The following is a 20,519-nucleotide window of genomic DNA, read 5'->3' on the forward strand; positions in this document are numbered from 1 at the left end:
GTGGGTTCGAGTGCTAGTCTTTCGGATGAGACGAAAAACCGAGGTCCCGTGTACACTACATTGGGGTGTGCACGTTAAAGATCCCACGATTGACAAGAGGGTCTTTCCTGGCAAAATTGTATAGACATAGATAAAAATGTCCATCAAATACCCGTGGTACTTGGAATAAAGTAAAAAAAATTCCATCTCACACGGCATTAAGTCTCAGGAAACATGAATACACGCATGCAGGAAAAAAAAATATGGGTAGCGCCGTATGTATGGCAGCTCGCCTTCCCCGGGGAGAAAGCAGCCCGAATTTCCATGAGGGTAACCTCACTGGACTGTAAATCTTATCCAATCCAATCCAAATCTTCCCCTCTGCCCAACCCCCAGATTATTTCCACTGTCCGACCTACCACAACCGATACATGTAGTTAACAAAGCGATGGACATGAAACAAAATTACCAAGCCAATAGACACCCTTACAAAATGTAGAGCATTAGGATGGCAGAACCTCCATGGGTCGCGACACACAGCGCGGGACATTCAAATCAATCTGTCCATCTGCTCACTACCCAGATGACCACCACCACTGACAACACCACCACGACCACAATCAGGATGACAGAACCCCTTACTTACGAGGTACATCTGTTCATCAGCCAATCTCTCCATTTGCTCATCACCCAGATGACTACCACTGTCACCACTACCACAACCAACAATAAACAAAGTAATGGAAATGAAACAAAATGACCAAGCGAAAAGTACACCCTTACAAAATATGAAATATTAGGATGGCAGGACCATCAAAAATCGCGTAACACAGCCGGACATTAAAATCAATCTGTCCATCTGCTCATCAACTAGATGACTATCACCACCACCGCCACCACCACTACCACCACAACCGATAATAAAGTAATTGAAATAAAACAAATTTACCAAGCCCAGGGTGCACTCTAGCGAAATGATGAGCATTGGGATGTCAGAACCTCCACGGGTCGCGTCAGACATCAGGGCATTGCAATCAATCTACCCCTCTGCTCATCACCCAGATGACTTCCACAACTGTCACCACCACCACAACCGATAATAAAGCAATGAAAATAAAACAAAACTCCCAAGGTATACCCTTACAAAATGTAGAGCATCCGGATAGCAAAAGACATCATGGCAGCTTAATCGATCTGCCCATCTGCTCATCACCCAGATGACTACCACTACCAATACCGCTACCATCACTACCACATAAAGCAAACTTACCAAGCCAAAGATACACTCTAGCGAAATGTTGAGCATTGGGACTGCAGAACCACCACGGGTTACGACAGACATCATGACATTGCAATCGATCTGCCCATCTATTCATCACCCAGATGACTACCACTACCAATACCGCTACCACCACTACCACATAAAGCAAACTTACCAAGCCAAAGATACACTCTAGCGAAATGTTGAGCATTGGGACTGCAGAACCACCACGGGTTACGACAGACATCATGACATTGCAATCGATCTGCCCATCTATTCATCACCCAGATGACTACCACTACCAATACCGCTACCATCACTACCACATAAAGCAAACTTACCAAGCCAAAGATACACTCTAGCGAAATGTTGAGCATTGGGACTGCAGAACCACCACGGGTTACGACAGACATCATGAGATTGCAATCGATCTGCCCATCTATTCATCACCCAGATGACTACCGCTACCACCACCAACCCTACCACCGACAAAAAAAACCACCACACAAAGAGATTGAATTGAAACAAAATTGCCAAGCACAAAATGCACCTCTGCAAAATGTTGAGCATTAGAATGGCAGAACTGTCCATCTGCTCATCAACTAGATGACTATCACCACCACTGCCACCACCACTACCACCACAACCAATAATAAAGTAATTGAAATAAAACAAATTTACCAAGCCCAGGATGCACTCTAGCGAAATGATGAGCATTGGGATGTCAGAACCTCCACAGGTCGCGACAGACATCAGTGCATTGCAATCAATCTGCCCATCTCCCAGATAACTATCACCACCACCACCACCACCACTGCCACCACAACCGATGATAAAGTGACAAAAATGAAGCAAAATTACCAAGCCAAGATACACCCTAACAAAATGTTGATCATCAGGATGGCAGAACCTCCACGGGTCGGGACAAACAGCGCGGGACATTGAAATCAATATGTCCATTTGCTCATCATCCAGATGACCACCACCACTGACATCACCACCACGACCACAAGCAGGAGGACAGAACCTCTTACTTACAAGGTACACCTCTGCAAAATGTGGGAAATTAAGATGGCAGAACCACCACGAGCTGTGAAACACAGCGGGACATTGCAACCAGTCTGCCCATCTGCTCATCGCCCAGCTGGCCACTACCTCCTCCTCCTCCTCCTCCTCCACCACCACCACCGCCAGCAGGAGGGGGGCGGAAGCCCTTACTTGCCAACCATACCACCAACTTTCTCTCCAACCCGTTGACATCCAGCTGGCCAGCCACCACTATTTCATCACGCGCCATTTTGGCCACGTCTTCCGAGGCCTGTTTATCTTTAGGCTTCAGCCAGGTGACTGGAAGACCTCCTTTGCGAAGTCCTGATACGAAGTTAGAGTTGTCCACGAAGCCACAGGCTGACAGCACGAAGACGTCCCTGGGATGAAGCGGAAGGTCTGTGATGTTGGTTGGCCGACCTGGAACTGTTACAAGAAACACAATCCCATATAACATTACAAAACTGACAGTAAGACCCCCCACCCCCCACCCCCAACAACAGCAACAACAAGGAGAAACTTTCGCAAAAAAACCCCAATGCCATACAGGGCCGGACTAGGTAAGTACTAGGGGGTGGGGGGTACAGATGGGGGTCCAGGGGGCGAAGCCCCCTTGGTGGGGATTGCAAGCTGAACGTTTTTTGATGTTTCTGGAGGGAAAGGAAGCCTCTCCTTGAACGAAAAAGGTAAATTCGACAGCAAGCTGTATAGGCAATGAAGAAGAATTGATCCAGATGCAACCCCCCCTCCCTCCCCCACAAAAAAAGCGTTTGGGAGGTACATGCTTAAGCCAGGGAGGGGGGGGGTGCGCAACCCCTGTAACCCCCCCCCCCCCCCTAGTCCGGTCCTGCCATATAACGATTGTTAAACGACAGAGAGATAAAAAGGAAAAAAGACAAGAACAATGAGGACAATAGATGAAATGTTTGCAACGTGTGGCATAATGTGCACACGCAAATTGCACAGTGACGTAAGAATATTACGATAACTTGTTCCAGATTCTGTACTCTCTAGAACGTACAGAATCTCTTTCTTCGAATATGACCGGAGCAAGAGTGATTTGATACCCTTCTGAATTCTATAGAGCCTAACAATTCAAGTAAGATTTAGAAGATATATTTTACCAAAATATCTTGATTTTACGCATAGCGTATACTGCCACATTTGCTCATTGACTTTACAATCCAACAACTTTTTATGTTGCGCTGGAACAGAAAAAAAATGAAAGAGAGAGAGAGAGAGAGAGAGAGAGAGAGAGAGAGAGAGAGAGAGAGAGAGAGAGAGAGAGAGAGACAGACAGAGACACAGAGAGAGAGAGAGAGACAGAGAGACAGAGAGAGAGAGACAGACAGAGACAAAGAGAGACAGAGAGAGAGACAGAGAGAGAGAGAGACAGAGAGAGAGACAGAGAGAGAGAGAGAGAGAGAGACAGACAGAGAGACAGACAGAGACAGACAGAGAGAGACAAAGAGAGACAGAGAGTCTGGAGTCTGGAGTCTGGATGGTTTATTGATTAGGCCTTGGGCCCATTTCAATTCGGGGTGTACAAAGTTTCAAAATTACATGCTTCATGAATAATAATCATAATAATATTAATCATAATAATAATCATCATCATCGTAATGACAGTCGACATGACGACAGTGAAATCAGGTATTTACAACGCAAAACGTTTGAAAAAGGACAGTAATGCATCAACACAAAATCCAGTCTCTGTCACACTTCACTCATGTCTCTCTGTCATCCTTCCATCCATCCATCCATCCATCCATCCATCCTTCCATCCATCTCATGTCCCTCTGTCATCCATCCATCTAATCATCCGTCTGTCTGTCCAACCATTCATCAGTCATCCATCTATTCATCCCTCCATCTATCCCTTCACATGCCCTCCACACGCAAATCTGCAAACAGTTATATGCATAATCGTTGCATCTCTGATACATAGCATCACATTAACGTTGCCAAAAAACAAAACATTATTACTATTTTTTAAGCAATCGACAAAAACAACAAAAATAGCATACACATAAAACAAGATCATGCAATATCTCATATTCACTGTCCCCACTCACTGCGTATTTTAAACGCGTTCATGATGAAGGTTGCAAGTCTAAGTAATATTGATCTGTTTGGTGTCGCTAGAAGTAGCGCCAGTTTAAAGCTTGATGGACGGTTGTAATATTTTACAGGTATGTAGTACTCACAAATACCAGCATATTTTGGACATTTCAAAACAAAATTAATTTCATCTTCGGTCTCATTTGCGCAGAATGGACACAAGTAATCTACAGCTGATGGCGACCGAATGTGTCGTAATCGATGCACTTTGAGTGGCGAGACACCAAGTCTTAACCTAATCAGACAGTTTCTTGCTTTGACATGCTTCAGGTCATTTAAGTATGAAGACATAGATAAGGCTGACTTGAAAGTGCTATAGAAAAGGAATCGTTCTTTACTTTGTACGGTTTCTATCTACTCTTGCTTGTATAATGTGACTAGTCTGTTCTTGAATTCCGTTATGAACGCATTTTCATTTCCAACGCCTTGTTGAATCCAAACTTGGTCAAAGCCGTATTTGTATAGCACATAGCAAACTGATGACGCCCATGTTCTTTTATTTTGTTCGTGTAAATAAAGCAGCATTTTATAAGCTTTCTGTGGCAATCGATGACTAGGCATTTTCAGGATGAGACAGAGAGAGAGACAGAGACAGACAGACAGAGACAGAGACAGAGAGACAGACAGACAGACAGAGAGAGAGAGAGAGAGACAGAGAGAGAGAGAGACAGAGACAGAGAGAGAGACAGACAGAGAGAGACAGAAAGAGAGAAAGAGAGACAGAGAGACAGAGACACAGACAGAGACAGAGAGACAGAGGAAGAGAGAGAGAGAGAGAGAGAGAGAGAGAGAGAGAGAGAGAGAGAGAGAGAGAGAGAGAGAGAGAGAGAGAGAGAGAGAGAGAGAGTACTTTACGACCATCCATAATACCGTACCTGGTACGCCCACATGAAGTTCTTCTTTCAGCAGCTTTGCAACGTCCAAGCCGCATTGCTCGCAGTCTTCTGGCTCCACCTTCTGGGCGTGTCCTTGTCCTGAATGGCGCAGGTAGCGTAGGGCGGGGCCGTCGCTGTGCGGGGGGCCAATCAGATCCGTGTATCCGTGAACGCTCCCGTCACGCAAGCTGTCTGAGAGCACCACCTCGCGCGTGATTGAAGGTGGAGTTCTGAGCGGCTGGGTCAGTTTGACTTTTGCCAAGTGTGTAGGTTTGTTGCCATGTTCCAAGCAGGTTACCCACAGATGAAGGTCATTGACGTTCTGGCGAAGTTCGTTGACGAGCTTTTCGAGCTGTCTGTGAGACAGAATAAGTCATAAGTACAGGGTCATGTGCACTTTGTGTTGAGAGATGTTATTGTTTTAGATCAGCAAGCCGTTGCCAAGGCTCCCGTAAAATGCTCTTCTTAGAGGGTCTCAGGACCGATAGTTTTAGTGTTAAGGGGTCCCTTGGATCCTCTCAGCGACTCTTCAGAGGCTCCCAAAGTAGGCGGAATTTTGGAAGTTCTGTGAAATCAATAGCGTTATGTGTCATATCGGTTAGATTTACCATGTAAATCTGCGTCCGGGAGATATCTCATCTTCGAGATCCAGCTAAGTGTACGTTCTTGCGCATGCATTATCAATGAAAACCTTGACTCTGACCTCTCTATGAGACATCATGTCACAAAAACATGTCAGGCAGCCTACCTTGAAATTAGGCGCATCAGCTCCATCCGCCACTTTCTCACTGAAGAAGCCACAAAAACCCTTGTCACTTCCTGCATATTGTCTCGTTTAGACTATTGCAATGCCCTGTTGATTGGATGTTCTTCGTTAGTTATCCAACCTCTCCAAACTGTTCAAAATGCTGCAGCCCGCATTATCTTTAGGTCAAAGAAAACACAGCGTATCAAGTACAAAGTCGCTTGTCTGTGTTTCAAGGTCTTCTCAGGAAGTGCCCCTCAGTACCTTTCTGAACTCCTGTACATATACACCCCATCACGCACACTCAGATCATCCGCTGACACCAGGCTACTGAAAGTTGAGCGCTTCAACAGGAAGCAGCACGAAGCAAGAAGCTTCTGTTGTGCTGCACCCCAACTCTGGAACTCTCTTCCCTTCTCTGTCAGACACTGCACCTCTCTCAGCTCTTTTAAACAACAGTTGAAAACTTTCTTTTTCACAGAATATTACACCAACCTGGCCTAATGTCTTCTTCATTCCATTTCTGCACATACTCATCTCCCATAAAGTTGTTATGATTGTTGAGAGTGTTAGCTGTTTATGTATAGGTTACAACACGAGTGGTTTTTTATATGGCTTGTATTTCAGTCAAGACCCAGCGGATGAATATCATCGGGAGACACGAGCCTCTGGCGAGTGGCTCTCGATTGATATTCCCGCTGGGTCTTGACTGAAATACAAGCCATATAAAAAACCACGAGTGTTGTAATCTGTATATCCCATTCTACCAACAAACACAAAGTGTAGACTACTAGCGGCACTGTTGCGATCTGTGGACTGTAAAACAGTGGTGCCAGCGAGACTTAGCCCTTTTGCAACCTTAAACTAAGTGACCGTCGCTGAAAAAATAAAACGAATGAGTGCATCGATAAGTACGCGGTAACACTACTTTCAGACCATTTAAAAGCTTTAAGTAAAGGTTCATAAGTTGCAAGAAAGTAATGAAGTCGTATAGAAATTAATTTAGTTGAAGCGCACAATTCTTTTGTTTTGCGTTTCAGGTCGGCAGAACGGGCGAAACGGGTTTGGGACCCATTTGGCTTACTCGATTCAGAATCGATTCCATGTTGTTTTTCTCGAACGTGTTATTATACAATTAGGCTTATTGACAGAGAAGCAAATTTTAGGGAACAAATATGTAGGTTTAGATTTAACCATTTTCTCCCTATTTGAAATGTATCTACGTGATAAACTGTTTTGCGAGTGTGTTTGGATGGATGAACCTAAACTGGTATGGGTGTGAGGAAAACTGGACCGAGTTGAAGTCGCGAATTGCTGACACGTCTGTCACCGCCGATTGATTGCATTTTGAAGGAATATGACTGGATTACGGAAAAATACACACATGTTAAGTTCTTGGATACCTTCATCGCCAATGTGGACTTACTGCAGAGCCAGGCAAAAGAGTACACTTGCTCGCAAAACACGTGAAACAGCCGATGTTTGATAGCGAAGCCAAACCGTGCCAGGTAAGGACGCTTCTCGGTTTCGCTGCGCATGTCACCAGTGACAGTGTTGTTGCTTTGAGTTTGACTAACAAACTCGAAACTGTCATTTAAAACATGAGCCAAATGTGTATTGATTGTGTGATTAGTCTATGTGACAGGGCTTCTATTATCTGTGCTCCCTAGCTTCTGTCAGTTCCCACACCGACACTGCCAGAGAAACTGAAGACGCACACCAAACACATTACTGACAGACTCTCAAAAGTCGTCTGCTAACGATGCAAGGGAGGGTACTCGTGTTTTTGTTTTGGTTCGCTAGCATCTGGGTATCTTGTAAGTTGAATGTTCGTTTTTTTTCGATCTGCATTGCTTTCATAATGAAAGAAACGTTTGTTTATTGCATCCCATACATCAGATCAGTTCTGAGATTCATTTTTGCGTGCAACTGATATGGTTTTCTGAGCCGTGCAATACGATTTTGGAACTTCATACAAATGTGTCACATTGTTCGGCGCGAGGTCAAAGGTCGGGAGGAAAGTAGTTCTTTGCCCAAATCGGAATCTGCACTATCATATATTTTTTGGAGTCCATGATGTATTTATTGAGCTATAAAAATACAACATATATACCCATACTGAAGTAACAGAGACAAAGAAGGGAGGTCATGGGATATGTTTGTATATATTATAGTGTGTATTTTTTATTTCATTTTATTTATTTACGAGAATTTATATCGCGCACATATCTCACCACACGAGGCGACTCAAGGCGCATGTTATGTTTTATGTTTTATGTGTGTCGTCCTATACAATTGTTGTTATAATCGTTTACAGGCAGGCAGGGTGTGCCGAAGAAAAATTTCCATTTTTATGTAATATTTTAATGGACAATAAAGTGCTGTTATTGTTATTGTTATTATTGTTACCTATTAATGCCGTGTGAGATGGAATTTTGTACACAATATATTGCGCATTCACATCGGCCAGCAAACCTCAAGCCTATTAGGGCGAGCATTCACCTTTCACGGCCTTTATTCCAAGTCACACGGGTATTTGATGGATATTTTTATCTATGCCTATACAATTTTGCCAGGAAAGACCCTTTTGTCAATCGTGGGATCTTTAACGTGCACATCCCAATGTAGTGTACACGAAGGGACCTCGGTTTATCGTCTCATCCGAAAGACTAGCACTTGAACCCACCACCTAGGTTAGGAAAGGGGGGAGAAAATTGCTAACGCCCTGACCCAGGGTTGAACTCGCAACCTCTCGCTTCCGAGCGCAAGTGCGTTACCACTCGGCCACCCAGTCCTTATATATGATAAACTAGATGAATACCCGCTTCGCCGGGTAGCCGGCTTCGCCGGGAAGAAGTACTTAGAGCCGTACGCCGGCTTCGCCGGGTCCGAACAATGAACCCGCCAAGCTTAGGTCCCTCCCAGATTCGTGGAATGGGAACAGCACGAAAATGATTCAGTGGCCATAATGCCATTCCTGACCATATCGAGTCCCATCCTTGTCGACGAATGTAACCGTGTTAATCACCTTTGGAGGCGAACTCCACTCAAACAGGATTGAGCAATTTAGAGCTTATCTGTAAGCCCTTTTGGACTGTTATGGCTTTTCAAAGGAAGGCCAGTACATACTGTTACACGACACTTGAGATTGCCACAAGTTCTCAAACGTCGTATAGTTGTGTTCTTTTATTCTACGTCGCCCGTCTTCGCAGCAGCAGAAAACAACTCGTCAAATTGAGTTCGAGGATTTATTTAGCATTCCATACATACAACTGCACATCGTAGCAGAACTCAAAGTAGAAGCTTTTTTACATACAAATCGCGCTGGCATATATAGTAAATACTCAATCTCGAGAATATTCCAGACCGAACATGATACAACTACATTATACGAGCCGTGCATGGACTAAACTAGCGACATTCTCTATGACGTACATCAAAAGCGCCGACGCACTTAATCCGAACGAACGCCACGAACTCACGACTAAAACAGCATGGTAAACAACTTGTTTTGACAGGACTAGAAAGTTCACCTGCATTCTCGTCCAAGCATAAATATTGTGTTTACAAAATATAATATCGGTACTTTCCCACAAAGTACAAATAAGTCAACTACATGCAACACACAAAACTGAACCAAAGCTCAGCAACGGTAGCGTTTCCTAACATTACCCCCAACACCAGAAGAAATTTACCTAATTTCTTTCAATCATTGAAACGCTACCTGTACACATATTATGTATACATAACATATTGAAATCCAGGTATGTACATTAGTCTGTTGGAGAATGAACACAGTTTTACTCACATACTCGGCTGAGAAAATCTGCTCCAACATTGTCTGAACCCTTAATCGATTCCACTCGCATATCAAAGTTCTGCAAGTACATCACCCACCTCATGATACGATTATTCACAAACTTCGCAGAGTTCAGGTAGGTGAGGGGTTTGTGATCAGTCTGAAGCACGAATTTCACCCCTTGGAGGTAGAGTTCAAATTTCTTGATTCCCCACACGATGGCTAAACACTCTTTCTCCATGGTCGAGTAGTTCTTCTCGGATCCTGACAGCTTCTTGCTGGCATAGCTGACCGGAAACGGTTTACCTCCATGCTCTTGCATCAGCATGGCGCCGATCCCTTCGTCCGATGCGTCTGTACGCAAGATGAACTCTTTGGCAGTATCAGGAAGGCGTAGCACCGGGTCTCGTGACATCAGGTCGCGCACGGTCTGGTATGCCTTCTCCTGAGCTGGTCCCCAGAGTATTCGGTTGGGGCATCCTTTCCGGGTCATGTCCGACAAAGGCGCCGTTATGGCGGCGAAGTTTGGAATGAACTCTCTGTAGTACCCAGCCAATCCAAGGAAGGATCGCACCTGCTTCTTGGTTTCAGGACGTGGCGCATTGAGGATCTTGGTGACGTTTTCCAACAAAAGCCCCTTTTGACCTTCCTTCTGTGAATGACCTATGAAGTCAACGTTGTCGGTCCCCAAAATGCACTTGCTGGGTCTCACGGTCAGATTGGCTTTTGTCAGGCGGGAAAACAGTTCCCTCAAAGTCTCCAGATGCTCCGCAAAGGTCTCCGTGTGGACTAGCAGATCATCCCAGTAGTAAACAACATTCTTCATTCCTTTGAGCATTTTTCGCATTCCCCTCTTCAGGGTAGCACCACTGTTCACCATGCCAAAAGGCATCCGCAGGCACTCATACGTTCCGTCTGGAGTTGCAAAGGCGGTCTTTGGTATGTCCTCTTCGCGCACAGGAATTTGCCAATATCCCTTGCTGAGATCGATCTTTGAGAAGATCTTACTGCCAGTCAACCGTCGGAACAGATCACCCGCCGTCGGCATTGGTTCAGGGTCAAACACGGTGATCTTATTCACTTTCCTGAAGTCAATGCATACCCTGTTTGTACCGTCTTTCTTCTTGACAACAACAACGGGAGATGAGTAAGGGGATGATGACTCACGGATGACCCCCATCTTCAACATGTTGTCGATGTCCTTCTTCAAGGATTCCCGAGCCTGAAACGGGATAGGGTATGGTTTTGAGCGAACAGGAACGTCAGATGTGAGGTGGACTTCATGTTCGACCAAGGACGTAGAGCCTGGAACATCAGAGAACCTATGGGTGAAGTCGCCCATAAAATCATGCAGCTCCTTCTGCTGATCTTCTGTCAGGTCAGGTCCTAGCTTGACGTCATCCACTCCCTCTTTCTTGTGGAGGTCTCCCAACTCCAGTAGTTCCTCACCGTCGAACTCGTCTAGTTCGGCTGGTTCTTCCACCATTGCTGCGACCTGTACTGCTTCCGGAGGTCTCTCCACATACAGTTTCAGGAGGTTAGCGTGGTAGATCTTGGACTTCTTGCCGACATTCACCTTGTAGTCGTTGATCCCTACTACGGCCTCAACCTCGTATGGGTCTTTCCACTGCATCAGTAGTTTGTTGTGATCAGTGGGAAGCAGTATCAGCACTTTGTTACCTGGTGTAAACTTCCTGTTTACGGCTTTGCGGTCGTAGTAGTGCTTTCCACTATCCTGAGACTTTCTCAAGTTTTCTCTCAAAATCTCGAGAGTCTCCTCAAGTTTCTCTCGCAACTCGAACACGTACTGGTAACTGTTCTTCACTTCAGGTGTGTCCACATCTTTCGTCCACAATTCCTTTAGTATCTGCATCGGGCCTCTCACGGTCCGCCCGTACATCAGCTCGAACGGGGAGAATCCAGTGGACTCTTGTGGCACCTCCCTGTATGCTAACAGCAAGGCATTGATGTAGCGATGCCACTGCCTTGGCTGCTCACTGCATAGTTTCTTCAGCGTGGACTTCAGCGTCGCATTGAATTTTTCGACCAGCCCATTGCACATCGGGTGATAGGGTGTCGTAGTCAAGTGACGAATGTTCAGCAGCCTGTTGACCTCTTCCATGCATTCAGAGACAAACTGTGTCCCCAGGTCTGTGAGGATCTCTTCAGGAACCCCACTTCTGCTGAAAATGTCCACAAGTGCCTCGGCAACAGTCTCGGTGTCAATTTTCTTCAAAGGCACGGCTTCTGGGTACCTGGTTGCATAGTCTACCAGGGTCAGTACCCAACGATGACCCTCTTCACTTGGCGGTTTGATCTCGCCGATGAGGTCAATGGCCACCCTCTTGAAAGGTCGGTCGATCAAAGGCATCTTCTGCAACGGCACTTTCGGGACCCTTCCTCGAGGTATGGTTTTCTGGCAAATATCGCACGATCGGCAGAATCGAGTCACATCTGCATGCAGTCCTGGCCAGTAAAACGCAGCCTGGATTCTGTCCGATGTCTTCTTGACACCCAGGTGACCTCCCATAATAGAGTCGTGGGCCACCTCCATCACCTGGCGCCTAAGTGGTTGAGGCACCAGAACTTGACGTAATGGCTTCCCACCGTTGACTCTCGCGTGCTGGAACACTCTGTACAGAATCTTGGCCTTCACTTCAAATTGCACAGTGCCTTCGCCCTTAGTCATCTCCTTGATAGGACGACTCCTGTACTTTGTCAAGGTCAAATCAGCTTCCTGTAGCTGAATCAGCCGATCCCTGTCCACGACAGCAGTTGCAGAACTGTTGGTGACCCTGAGTGGCGTAGTTGTTTTGTCCTTCTTCGCCTGGGCTCTGGTCGTCACAGCGCTTACAACCTGCGGCTGGTCGCGGCGATGCACAGTTGTTCTGTCATCTCGTAACAGTTCGCTGATATCTTCCTTCGCGAATGGCAGTGGGTCTTCCTCCTCAACAGCAGGCTGAGCTGCGCCCATTCTCCATTCGACATCAGGGTCATCAGGACGTCTCGCACCCCCAATGTTCCCAATTAATAGATCGTACAAGGGCTTCTTCAGGCAGACGGCCTCAACTTCTCCGGTGAAGTCTGGAGTATCGATCTGGTCCTTCCCGTCAGTGAATGCTGGAAGTTTCGATGCCCTGTGTAGCATTTGCTGCTGGTTATCTCTTTGGCGTGGTGCCTCGTGCTGATTTTGAACACGCACCATTTCTGTCTGAAGCTCTAAGCGCTTGGTCTCCATTTTTATTTGGAGCTCTAAGCGTTTCAGCTCTATTTGCCTTTCTTCACGCTGTGCTTCTCTTTCTCTTTCTTCACGCTCACGCTGCGCTTGTCGTTCTTCACGCTCCCGCTGCGCTTGTCTTTCTTCACGCTGCGCTTGTCTTTCTTTTTCTTCTTGCTCACGCTGCGCTTGTCTTTCTTCACGCTGCGCCAGCAGTCGTGTCTGGGACTCGACGAACTCCGTCAACTGCTTGCCTTTTAGTCCCAGTTCAATTCCTTTTCCCCAGAACTCAGCCATTCTGGTCTTTTCCGGTGCGTTCGTCTGTATTCTTTCACAGCCCCGAACGTAGACGAATGTAGTCTTCTAAAAGAACACAGTCTCTACTGCACCTCCGATGCTTCTCTCGTCGCTGGTCACCTTCGTAGACGCAGGCTGCCACCCTCCTCGTCTAACGTGACGGCGCACTCTGCTCACGATACGTACACGACGTACCTCAGTCGTATTTCGTAGTATTAATGCACTAGCTCCGCGACGAAGTCCGTCTCGTCCAAACGGCAGCTAACCTCTGTAATCCCGATACACTCCGGCGTCGCTCACCGTACCGAGCTGCGGCGATTACCAAACTCTTCACCAGTCACACCGAATCCACGGTTCTGTAGTCTCAATACTGATCCCTCAGGATACACCCGATTGATGGCTACCTCCTGTGACTGTCTTGACTGTCTTTGTTGCTGGAAAACCCTTGGCGTTAAACGTAGATCCTTGGCTTGGCCCCCAATTGTTACACGACACTTGAGATTGCCACAAGTTCTCAAACGTCGTATAGTTGTGTTCTTTTATTCTACGTCGCCCGTCTTCGCAGCAGCAGAAAACAACTCGTCAAATTGAGTTCGAGGATTTATTTAGCATTCCATACATACAACTGCACATCGTAGCAGAACTCAAAGTAGAAGCTTTTTTACATACAAATCGCGCTGGCATATATAGTAAATACTCAATCTCGAGAATATTCCAGACCGAACATGATACAACTACATTATACGAGCCGTGCATGGACTAAACTAGCGACATTCTCTATGACGTACATCAAAAGCGCCGACGCACTTAATCCGATCGAACGCCACGAACTCACGACTAAAACAGCATGGTAAACAACTTGTTTTGACAGGACTAGAAAGTTCACCTGCATTCTCGTCCAAGCATAAATATTGTGTTTACAAAATATAATATCGGTACTTTCCCACAAAGTACAAATAAGTCAACTACATGCAACACACAAAACTGAACCAAAGCTCAGCAACGGTAGCGTTTCCTAACACATACAAATACACAAAAGCCGCCAGACCACATCACAAACAGAACTGAACAATCCCCAGGTGTTGCTCACATAGAGACACACACACACACACACACACACACACACACACACACACACACACACACATACACACACACACACAAACACAGAGAAGCCGTATCTATAGAGAAATAGATGACAGTGTATTTTTCGCGTGGCTATAAATTGATTCGACCTTTGCACTTTTACAGTGAGGATAATTTACGGGTCCAATTTACGTTCTAGACACTGCGGTGACCTTCTAAAAATAGTAACAGAACGCCGGGAATATCCGAAGATGCCCCCCTCATACTATAGTGCACCATACGAAGGAAGGGAGGTAAACGCTGAAAACATGGAGAAGATGAGACGATAAGGAAGAGTTACTGGGAATGGTGAAATGAACACAAAAACCAAAATCGGTTCAGCGCTGCGCGCTGAGAGCACGTGTTGAAATATCTCATCGATGATATTGTGTCCGGGGTGTAGCTGAATACGGTGTCCAAATTTGAAAAAGATCCACCGAGAACTTTGGCCTTGGTGTGTCGGTATGGGGGCCCGGGTAGCTGAGGTGGAACCAAAATCGGTTCAGCGCGCACAAAATCGGTTCAGCGCTGCGCGCTGAGAGCACGTGTTGAAATATCTCATCGATCAGGTTGTGTCCGGGGTCTCTGTGAATAAGCCCACCAAATTTGAAGCAGATCCATCGAGAACTTTGGCCGTGCATCGCGAAGACACAGACAGACACACAGACACAAGTCGTATATATATATAGATTGTGGTGATTTGTGTCTGTATGATTAATTTGTTTTATGTAGGTTGTACTTTTAATTGTTCTATTCTGTATATGTTCTTTTGTAAGGGGCCTAGAGCCATATGTTAATAATAATAATAATAATAATAATAATAATAATAATAACAGGATATTTTTAAGTGCTTAACCCTATGGCTCTAGGCCCTTTACAGAATGCCGTGTGAGATGGATTTTTTTGGGCCAGTAGATCGCTGCCATTTCGGCGCATATTTACCTTTCAAGGGCCTATTATTCCAAGTCACACGGGTATTTGGTGGACATTTTTATCTTAAGCGAAAGACACAGACATGTTATCTTAAAAATGTCCAGTTATTATTTAAGTTATTGAGACATCCCAGTGCACTAAGGGATTTATAGAGCAAATCGAGAAAATTCATTATTGAACGAAGCGCATAGCGCTGAGTTCAATAATTATTTTCGAGATTTGCTCTATAAATCCCTTAGTGCACTGGGATTGTTTCAATAACGATATTGTCAGTACCGCCGGAGAAAAAAGAAGATTCAAAACGCACATTTTGCAACGCGCATTTGGATAGGCGTAACTGTGTGGTCAGGTTTGTGTCACTGGATCTACTTTTGTGTGGGCTGTACAGGTAGACAGGTAAATAAACCATTACAACACTCCGACATTCATACCACGAAGAATACATACATTTTGATCACTATCCAATAACATACCAAAATGTTATATCAATCTGACTACTAGAAGCTGAGTAATAATAATTTAAACAAACATACTCGTTTGTGACTGTCTTTGCTCAAAATAACTTGGGAGCTGAGGGATTCTACAGTAAAAAAAAAATTGGTAGTTAAAATTTCTGTTGGTAAATTCCAGTGTAGCGTTAAGCGAAAAAGTGATGATCTTTCATAGAGACCTCATTTAAACTCGGAGAAAGGACTGTGCTCGTAGTTATTTGCTATTCGAAACCTTCATCGAGCTTCGACAGATTGACTGTGCAGAGTTTTGCCCCTTGCCACGGTCGACGGAAAGCAAAATAAATGTGGCATGTTTCTCGTGTGGTATCTTCACTCATCGGGGAGTCTGGTACTAAATATGAACGGTAAGAATGCTCTGAAGCCTACACGTATTATATCCCCATCGTTTTATCGTTCACATTTGCCCAACATGTTAATTTGCTGAGCGAGATTTATGTCGTCTGCTACTGCATTGAGTCTCATTTTAAAAACAAAAATTGCTCGTCACGTTGCACTGAGTCTGCACGCATGAGGCAGGCTGGTAATAAGTCTCAAATATGGTAAGAACGTTCTAACCCCTACACGTTTTCGATTCGGATTTTTCTTGCCTTGAAATAATAATTCGAAAAACATTCATTTACTGAACAGATGCAGTCGTATTTCAGTGACAGTGTAGTCTGCTACGTGCTGATCTAGCTGCTACCGTCTCTGCTGCTACGTTATCGGAATAACACTTGTGTTTTCTGTTAGCTGCTGGGAATTGTATACTAACTCATCATTTGGTCATGTGGACAATAAACTACATGCCACTAACATGGCATAATTATGAGAGGAATCTTCGCAAGTCGAAACTGAAAAATTAGACACAGCGGGTTCTATTTTTAGATCAGTGGCAACTGTGGCACAGGCGCATGCAATCTGTCAGAAAAAACCACCTTCTGCTTTAATTGAGAAGCAGGAAATTTATGGTCTTAATCATTGGTATTGTGGAGAATATAAGCTACATGTCATTAATTAATTCTGAGGATGAGAGTACACTCTCGCTTAAGCAAAGGGCGGAAGAATACGCTCTGTGGAAAAGTTAGAGTGCGCTAACAGTTTTAGCGCATCGCCATTAGCCAATCAACTGGTTCACATCAGTCATGTGACACCAGTACTTACTGACAATTATTATTATTATTAAAACGAGCAGATGATTATTCTGAAAAATCAGTGCCGACGGTACGAATGATAACGTGAATTAAGTGCATCCCGATGTTTGCTCTTTCCATGTCTGGTGTGACACGGGACACTCTCCAAGAAATTCTGATTAATTCTTCTTCGGCTTCTAATGTGTACAGTACAAAGGGACGCACAGCAGCTTGGGCAGCCATGGTTGCAAGAGGCAAACAATATCTGACAATTCTGACCCTTAAAACATGTATAATTTATGTTGCCCAAAATGTATTGCTAAGGGGATGCTATCTACCGTCTTGGTCCACCACAGACTAGCATGGGTAGCGTCCCGTGATCTACTTGCATGCCACCCTGCAGACTTCCAGTGAGCCTTCAGTCGCAAGACGATTAAACAGCCCGACAAACCAGACCAGTATTCAACTCAACATCCTTTATCCTATACACTCTCCGCTGAGTGATGAGACTGGCAGACCTGAGGGTCATACATTGACCGGCACGGTTGGCCTAGTGGTAAGGCGTCCGCCCCGTGATCGGGAAGTTGTGGGTTCGAACCCCGGCCGGGTCATATCTAAGACTTTAAAATTGGCAATCTAGTGGCTGCTCCGCCTGGCGTCTGGCATTATGTGGTTAGTGCTAGGACTGGTTGGTCCGGTGTCAGAATAATGTGACTGGTTGAGACATGAAGCCTGTGCTGCGACTTCTGTCTTGTGTGTGGCGCACGTTATATGTCAAAGCAGCACCGCCCTGATATGGCCCTTCGTGGTCTGCTGGGCGTTAAGCAAACAAACAAACAAACAAAAAAAGGGTCATGTATACATTGTCCAACTGGGCGCGTGCGCCTTTATTCCTGAGGTGCGTGTGGGTGTGTGTGTGTGTGTGTGTGTGTGTGTGTGTGTGTGTGTGTGTGTGTGTGAAGGGGGGGGGGGCGGTACGCTCAGTGGGACACTAAGAAGACAGTCAAGCAAACAAACTGTCGCTTACCAGGCAAGTCCAAGTTGAATTATGTATATTTGTATCCACCTCACCTCCATCGCTCTAACCCACATTGTAAATTATTTCCAGTTTTAATGAAGGCGTTACGCTTTAATTGAAGAGAAAGATTCGCAGAAAGAAACGACTTGTTTTAAAAAAAGAAAGATTCGCAGAAAGAAACGACTTGTTTTAAAAAAGAAAGATTCGCAGAAAAAAAAGACAAAAATAATAGAGAAAAAGCACAAACCTGCCCATGGCGTACACTTCGTCCATGATGATGTAGAGTCCTTGAGGTGTCTTCAGAGGGACCAGAGCATTTACTGCATCTTCCAGAGCCTTTTCCTCTCCATCCTTTTCCCCCTCTAGATCCAAATAGTGGAAGTGTACCAGCGCCGCAGCCGCTGGTGTGGTCTGCTGCAGCTGATGCATGACACAGTGCGAAGCCACCAGGCTTGGGGCCCATGAGCTCACGACGTGGACGGGCTTACCTCCATCTAGCCAGCGTAAGGCTTGTATGAAGAGCATCAACGTTTTGCCGACACCAGGAGGTCCTGTGAGGAACACCAGCGGTTGTTCGTTGTTCTGCACGTCCACCTGGTCCGGGGTCAGCATGACCCGAGTGAATCGGTTCCCTGTCTCGGACACTCCCTCGCCCTCCGTTCTCATATCAATGGAAAGGCGTGGCTGTGTAGAGAGGAACACCTTCACCGTTGTAGCTGGGCCACAGAACCTGTCAAACAACGGTTAATTTCAAAACATTTTTCTTTTTATTAAGGGGGAGGGGTGATGATGGATTGAAGTACGCTACGCGCTTCGTTCAATAATTCATTTTCTGTGTAATTCATAATCTTTGTTCACATTGCATAATACAACACCTGCCGAAAATAGATATATGAATAATTTTGTTTTGGGAGAAAACCCGTCCATACGATTTTGCCATCAAGTGTAAGAGTGTTTTTCATCTGATTCGCACGTGTTACCGCTTCCAGGTAAAGATCTTTATAGCGCCATTCTCACCTCTTTGATTGATGTTGGGTTCGATGAAGAGGACACCTGTCCAAGACTAATTGTCTTACCTCATTAATCTATTTTCCTTACAGGAAGGGAAGAACTTCTGTTTGGGAGGCCAGCGTCTTATCCACAAGGTAATTGCGCCCGTCACACACATTTGTGACCCTCCACCACGAAATGAGTCGCATGTCACCTCGCGCGGTTCTGCGCTAGGCTTAATAAAAAGTCCGGGGAGTGTCTGGTAAAGTGTGAGGGTCACCTATAGTCACAGGCTTATAACTCAACATAGGATAAGTTTTCGCTCTTTTCTAAAACGGTTTTCACCACTGGATAGAGCATAAAACACTCTTTAGGAAAATGTAAAAATATGAAAATCATGCAAAGGTGACATGCGACTCATTCCGTGGTGGAGGGTCACATTTTTCAAAGCCAATAAAGACTCCGACAGAATGATTTCCAAACATCGTCTTCTGTACTGACCGTGCTAAAAGCTCCAGATAGATATCTTCAGTCATGTTAGGATCAGGTCCGCTTGCTGACATTCGGTTCTCCCACCACTGCCTAAATTCTCGAATGACATCATTGGTGACGTCATGAGGAAGGTTGATGTCTGACAGCTGGTCTGACGTCAAACACAGAGGAATAGGGTCTGAAGTCCCCTGAAGTCCAAGACACTGGCGGAGATCCTGCCATTGACACACCATGACAATTGACAACATTTATTTCAGAAACCCCTAGGGTAAAATGAATTTTTAAAAAATTACAACAAAAGCAAACAAAAATTGAACACGACACTTTGTAATTAACAACCATAAATAGGTCAGACTGCATTATTACCTAATCGATTATATCACAACTGTGTTACAGGACAGACCTTTTTTTAATACCGTACGTGAGAAAAATAAAGCATGACTCTTTCATGATATACTTAATAAAATATACCAAGTTCAATAACTTTCGCTTTTAACAACAATAAAAATCAAATAAATGTTCAAATTTTACTGCGTTTGAATTTCTTCAAAAATACACTGGTAAGTTTATCCTCAAATGTCTAATAAAACAAATACACTAAAATATGTAATGAAATTCATTTCCTAATTCTCCAGAGTGGCATTTCACGCCAAACGTGAAGCAAAAAGCGATACCATACATTTGAAAACTTATTACTATTATTACAATCTACATATTTCAACCAAAACTGATTATTCTATTTTTAAATTGGAGATATAATGAAAATTTGCACAATTCACCAAACAAACATACACTTGGGGTCGATTTTCCTAATTTTAAAATAATCTCATAAAAACGAAGTTGCAATGATGTTGCTAAATTAACCAAATTTGGGCCACATACTGCGGAACCATATAATAAAATTGATGCAACTATTCTATCAAACAATTCAATTTTGATATCTATGGACAGCGAACATTTTCTACACCTCTTTAACAGGCTAAACATTGCGCAAGAGGC

At 44.7% G+C, this 20,519-nt stretch overlaps 1 protein-coding gene across 1 annotated transcript in view; it reads right to left on the minus strand.

Moving 5' to 3' along the window:
- The window catches only part of LOC138980259 (uncharacterized), a 29,372-nt gene that overhangs the window by 1,605 nt on the left and 7,248 nt on the right, over positions 1–20,519 (minus strand). The window contains exons 4-7 of the mRNA XM_070353108.1: positions 19,530–19,735; positions 18,286–18,768; positions 5,284–5,639; positions 1–2,713 (exon numbers count right to left, since the gene is read on the minus strand). The exon at positions 1–2,713 is cut by the window's left edge and continues 1,605 nt beyond it. Of these exons, the coding sequence (XP_070209209.1) occupies positions 2,307–2,713; positions 5,284–5,639; positions 18,286–18,768; positions 19,530–19,735 (1,452 nt within the window). The 3' untranslated portion in view covers positions 1–2,306. The remainder of the gene's footprint in view (positions 2,714–5,283; positions 5,640–18,285; positions 18,769–19,529; positions 19,736–20,519) is intronic.

This window comes from Littorina saxatilis, linkage group LG11 (assembly GCF_037325665.1).
Source record: "Littorina saxatilis isolate snail1 linkage group LG11, US_GU_Lsax_2.0, whole genome shotgun sequence".
NCBI classification, from domain to species: domain Eukaryota; kingdom Metazoa; phylum Mollusca; class Gastropoda; order Littorinimorpha; family Littorinidae; genus Littorina; species Littorina saxatilis.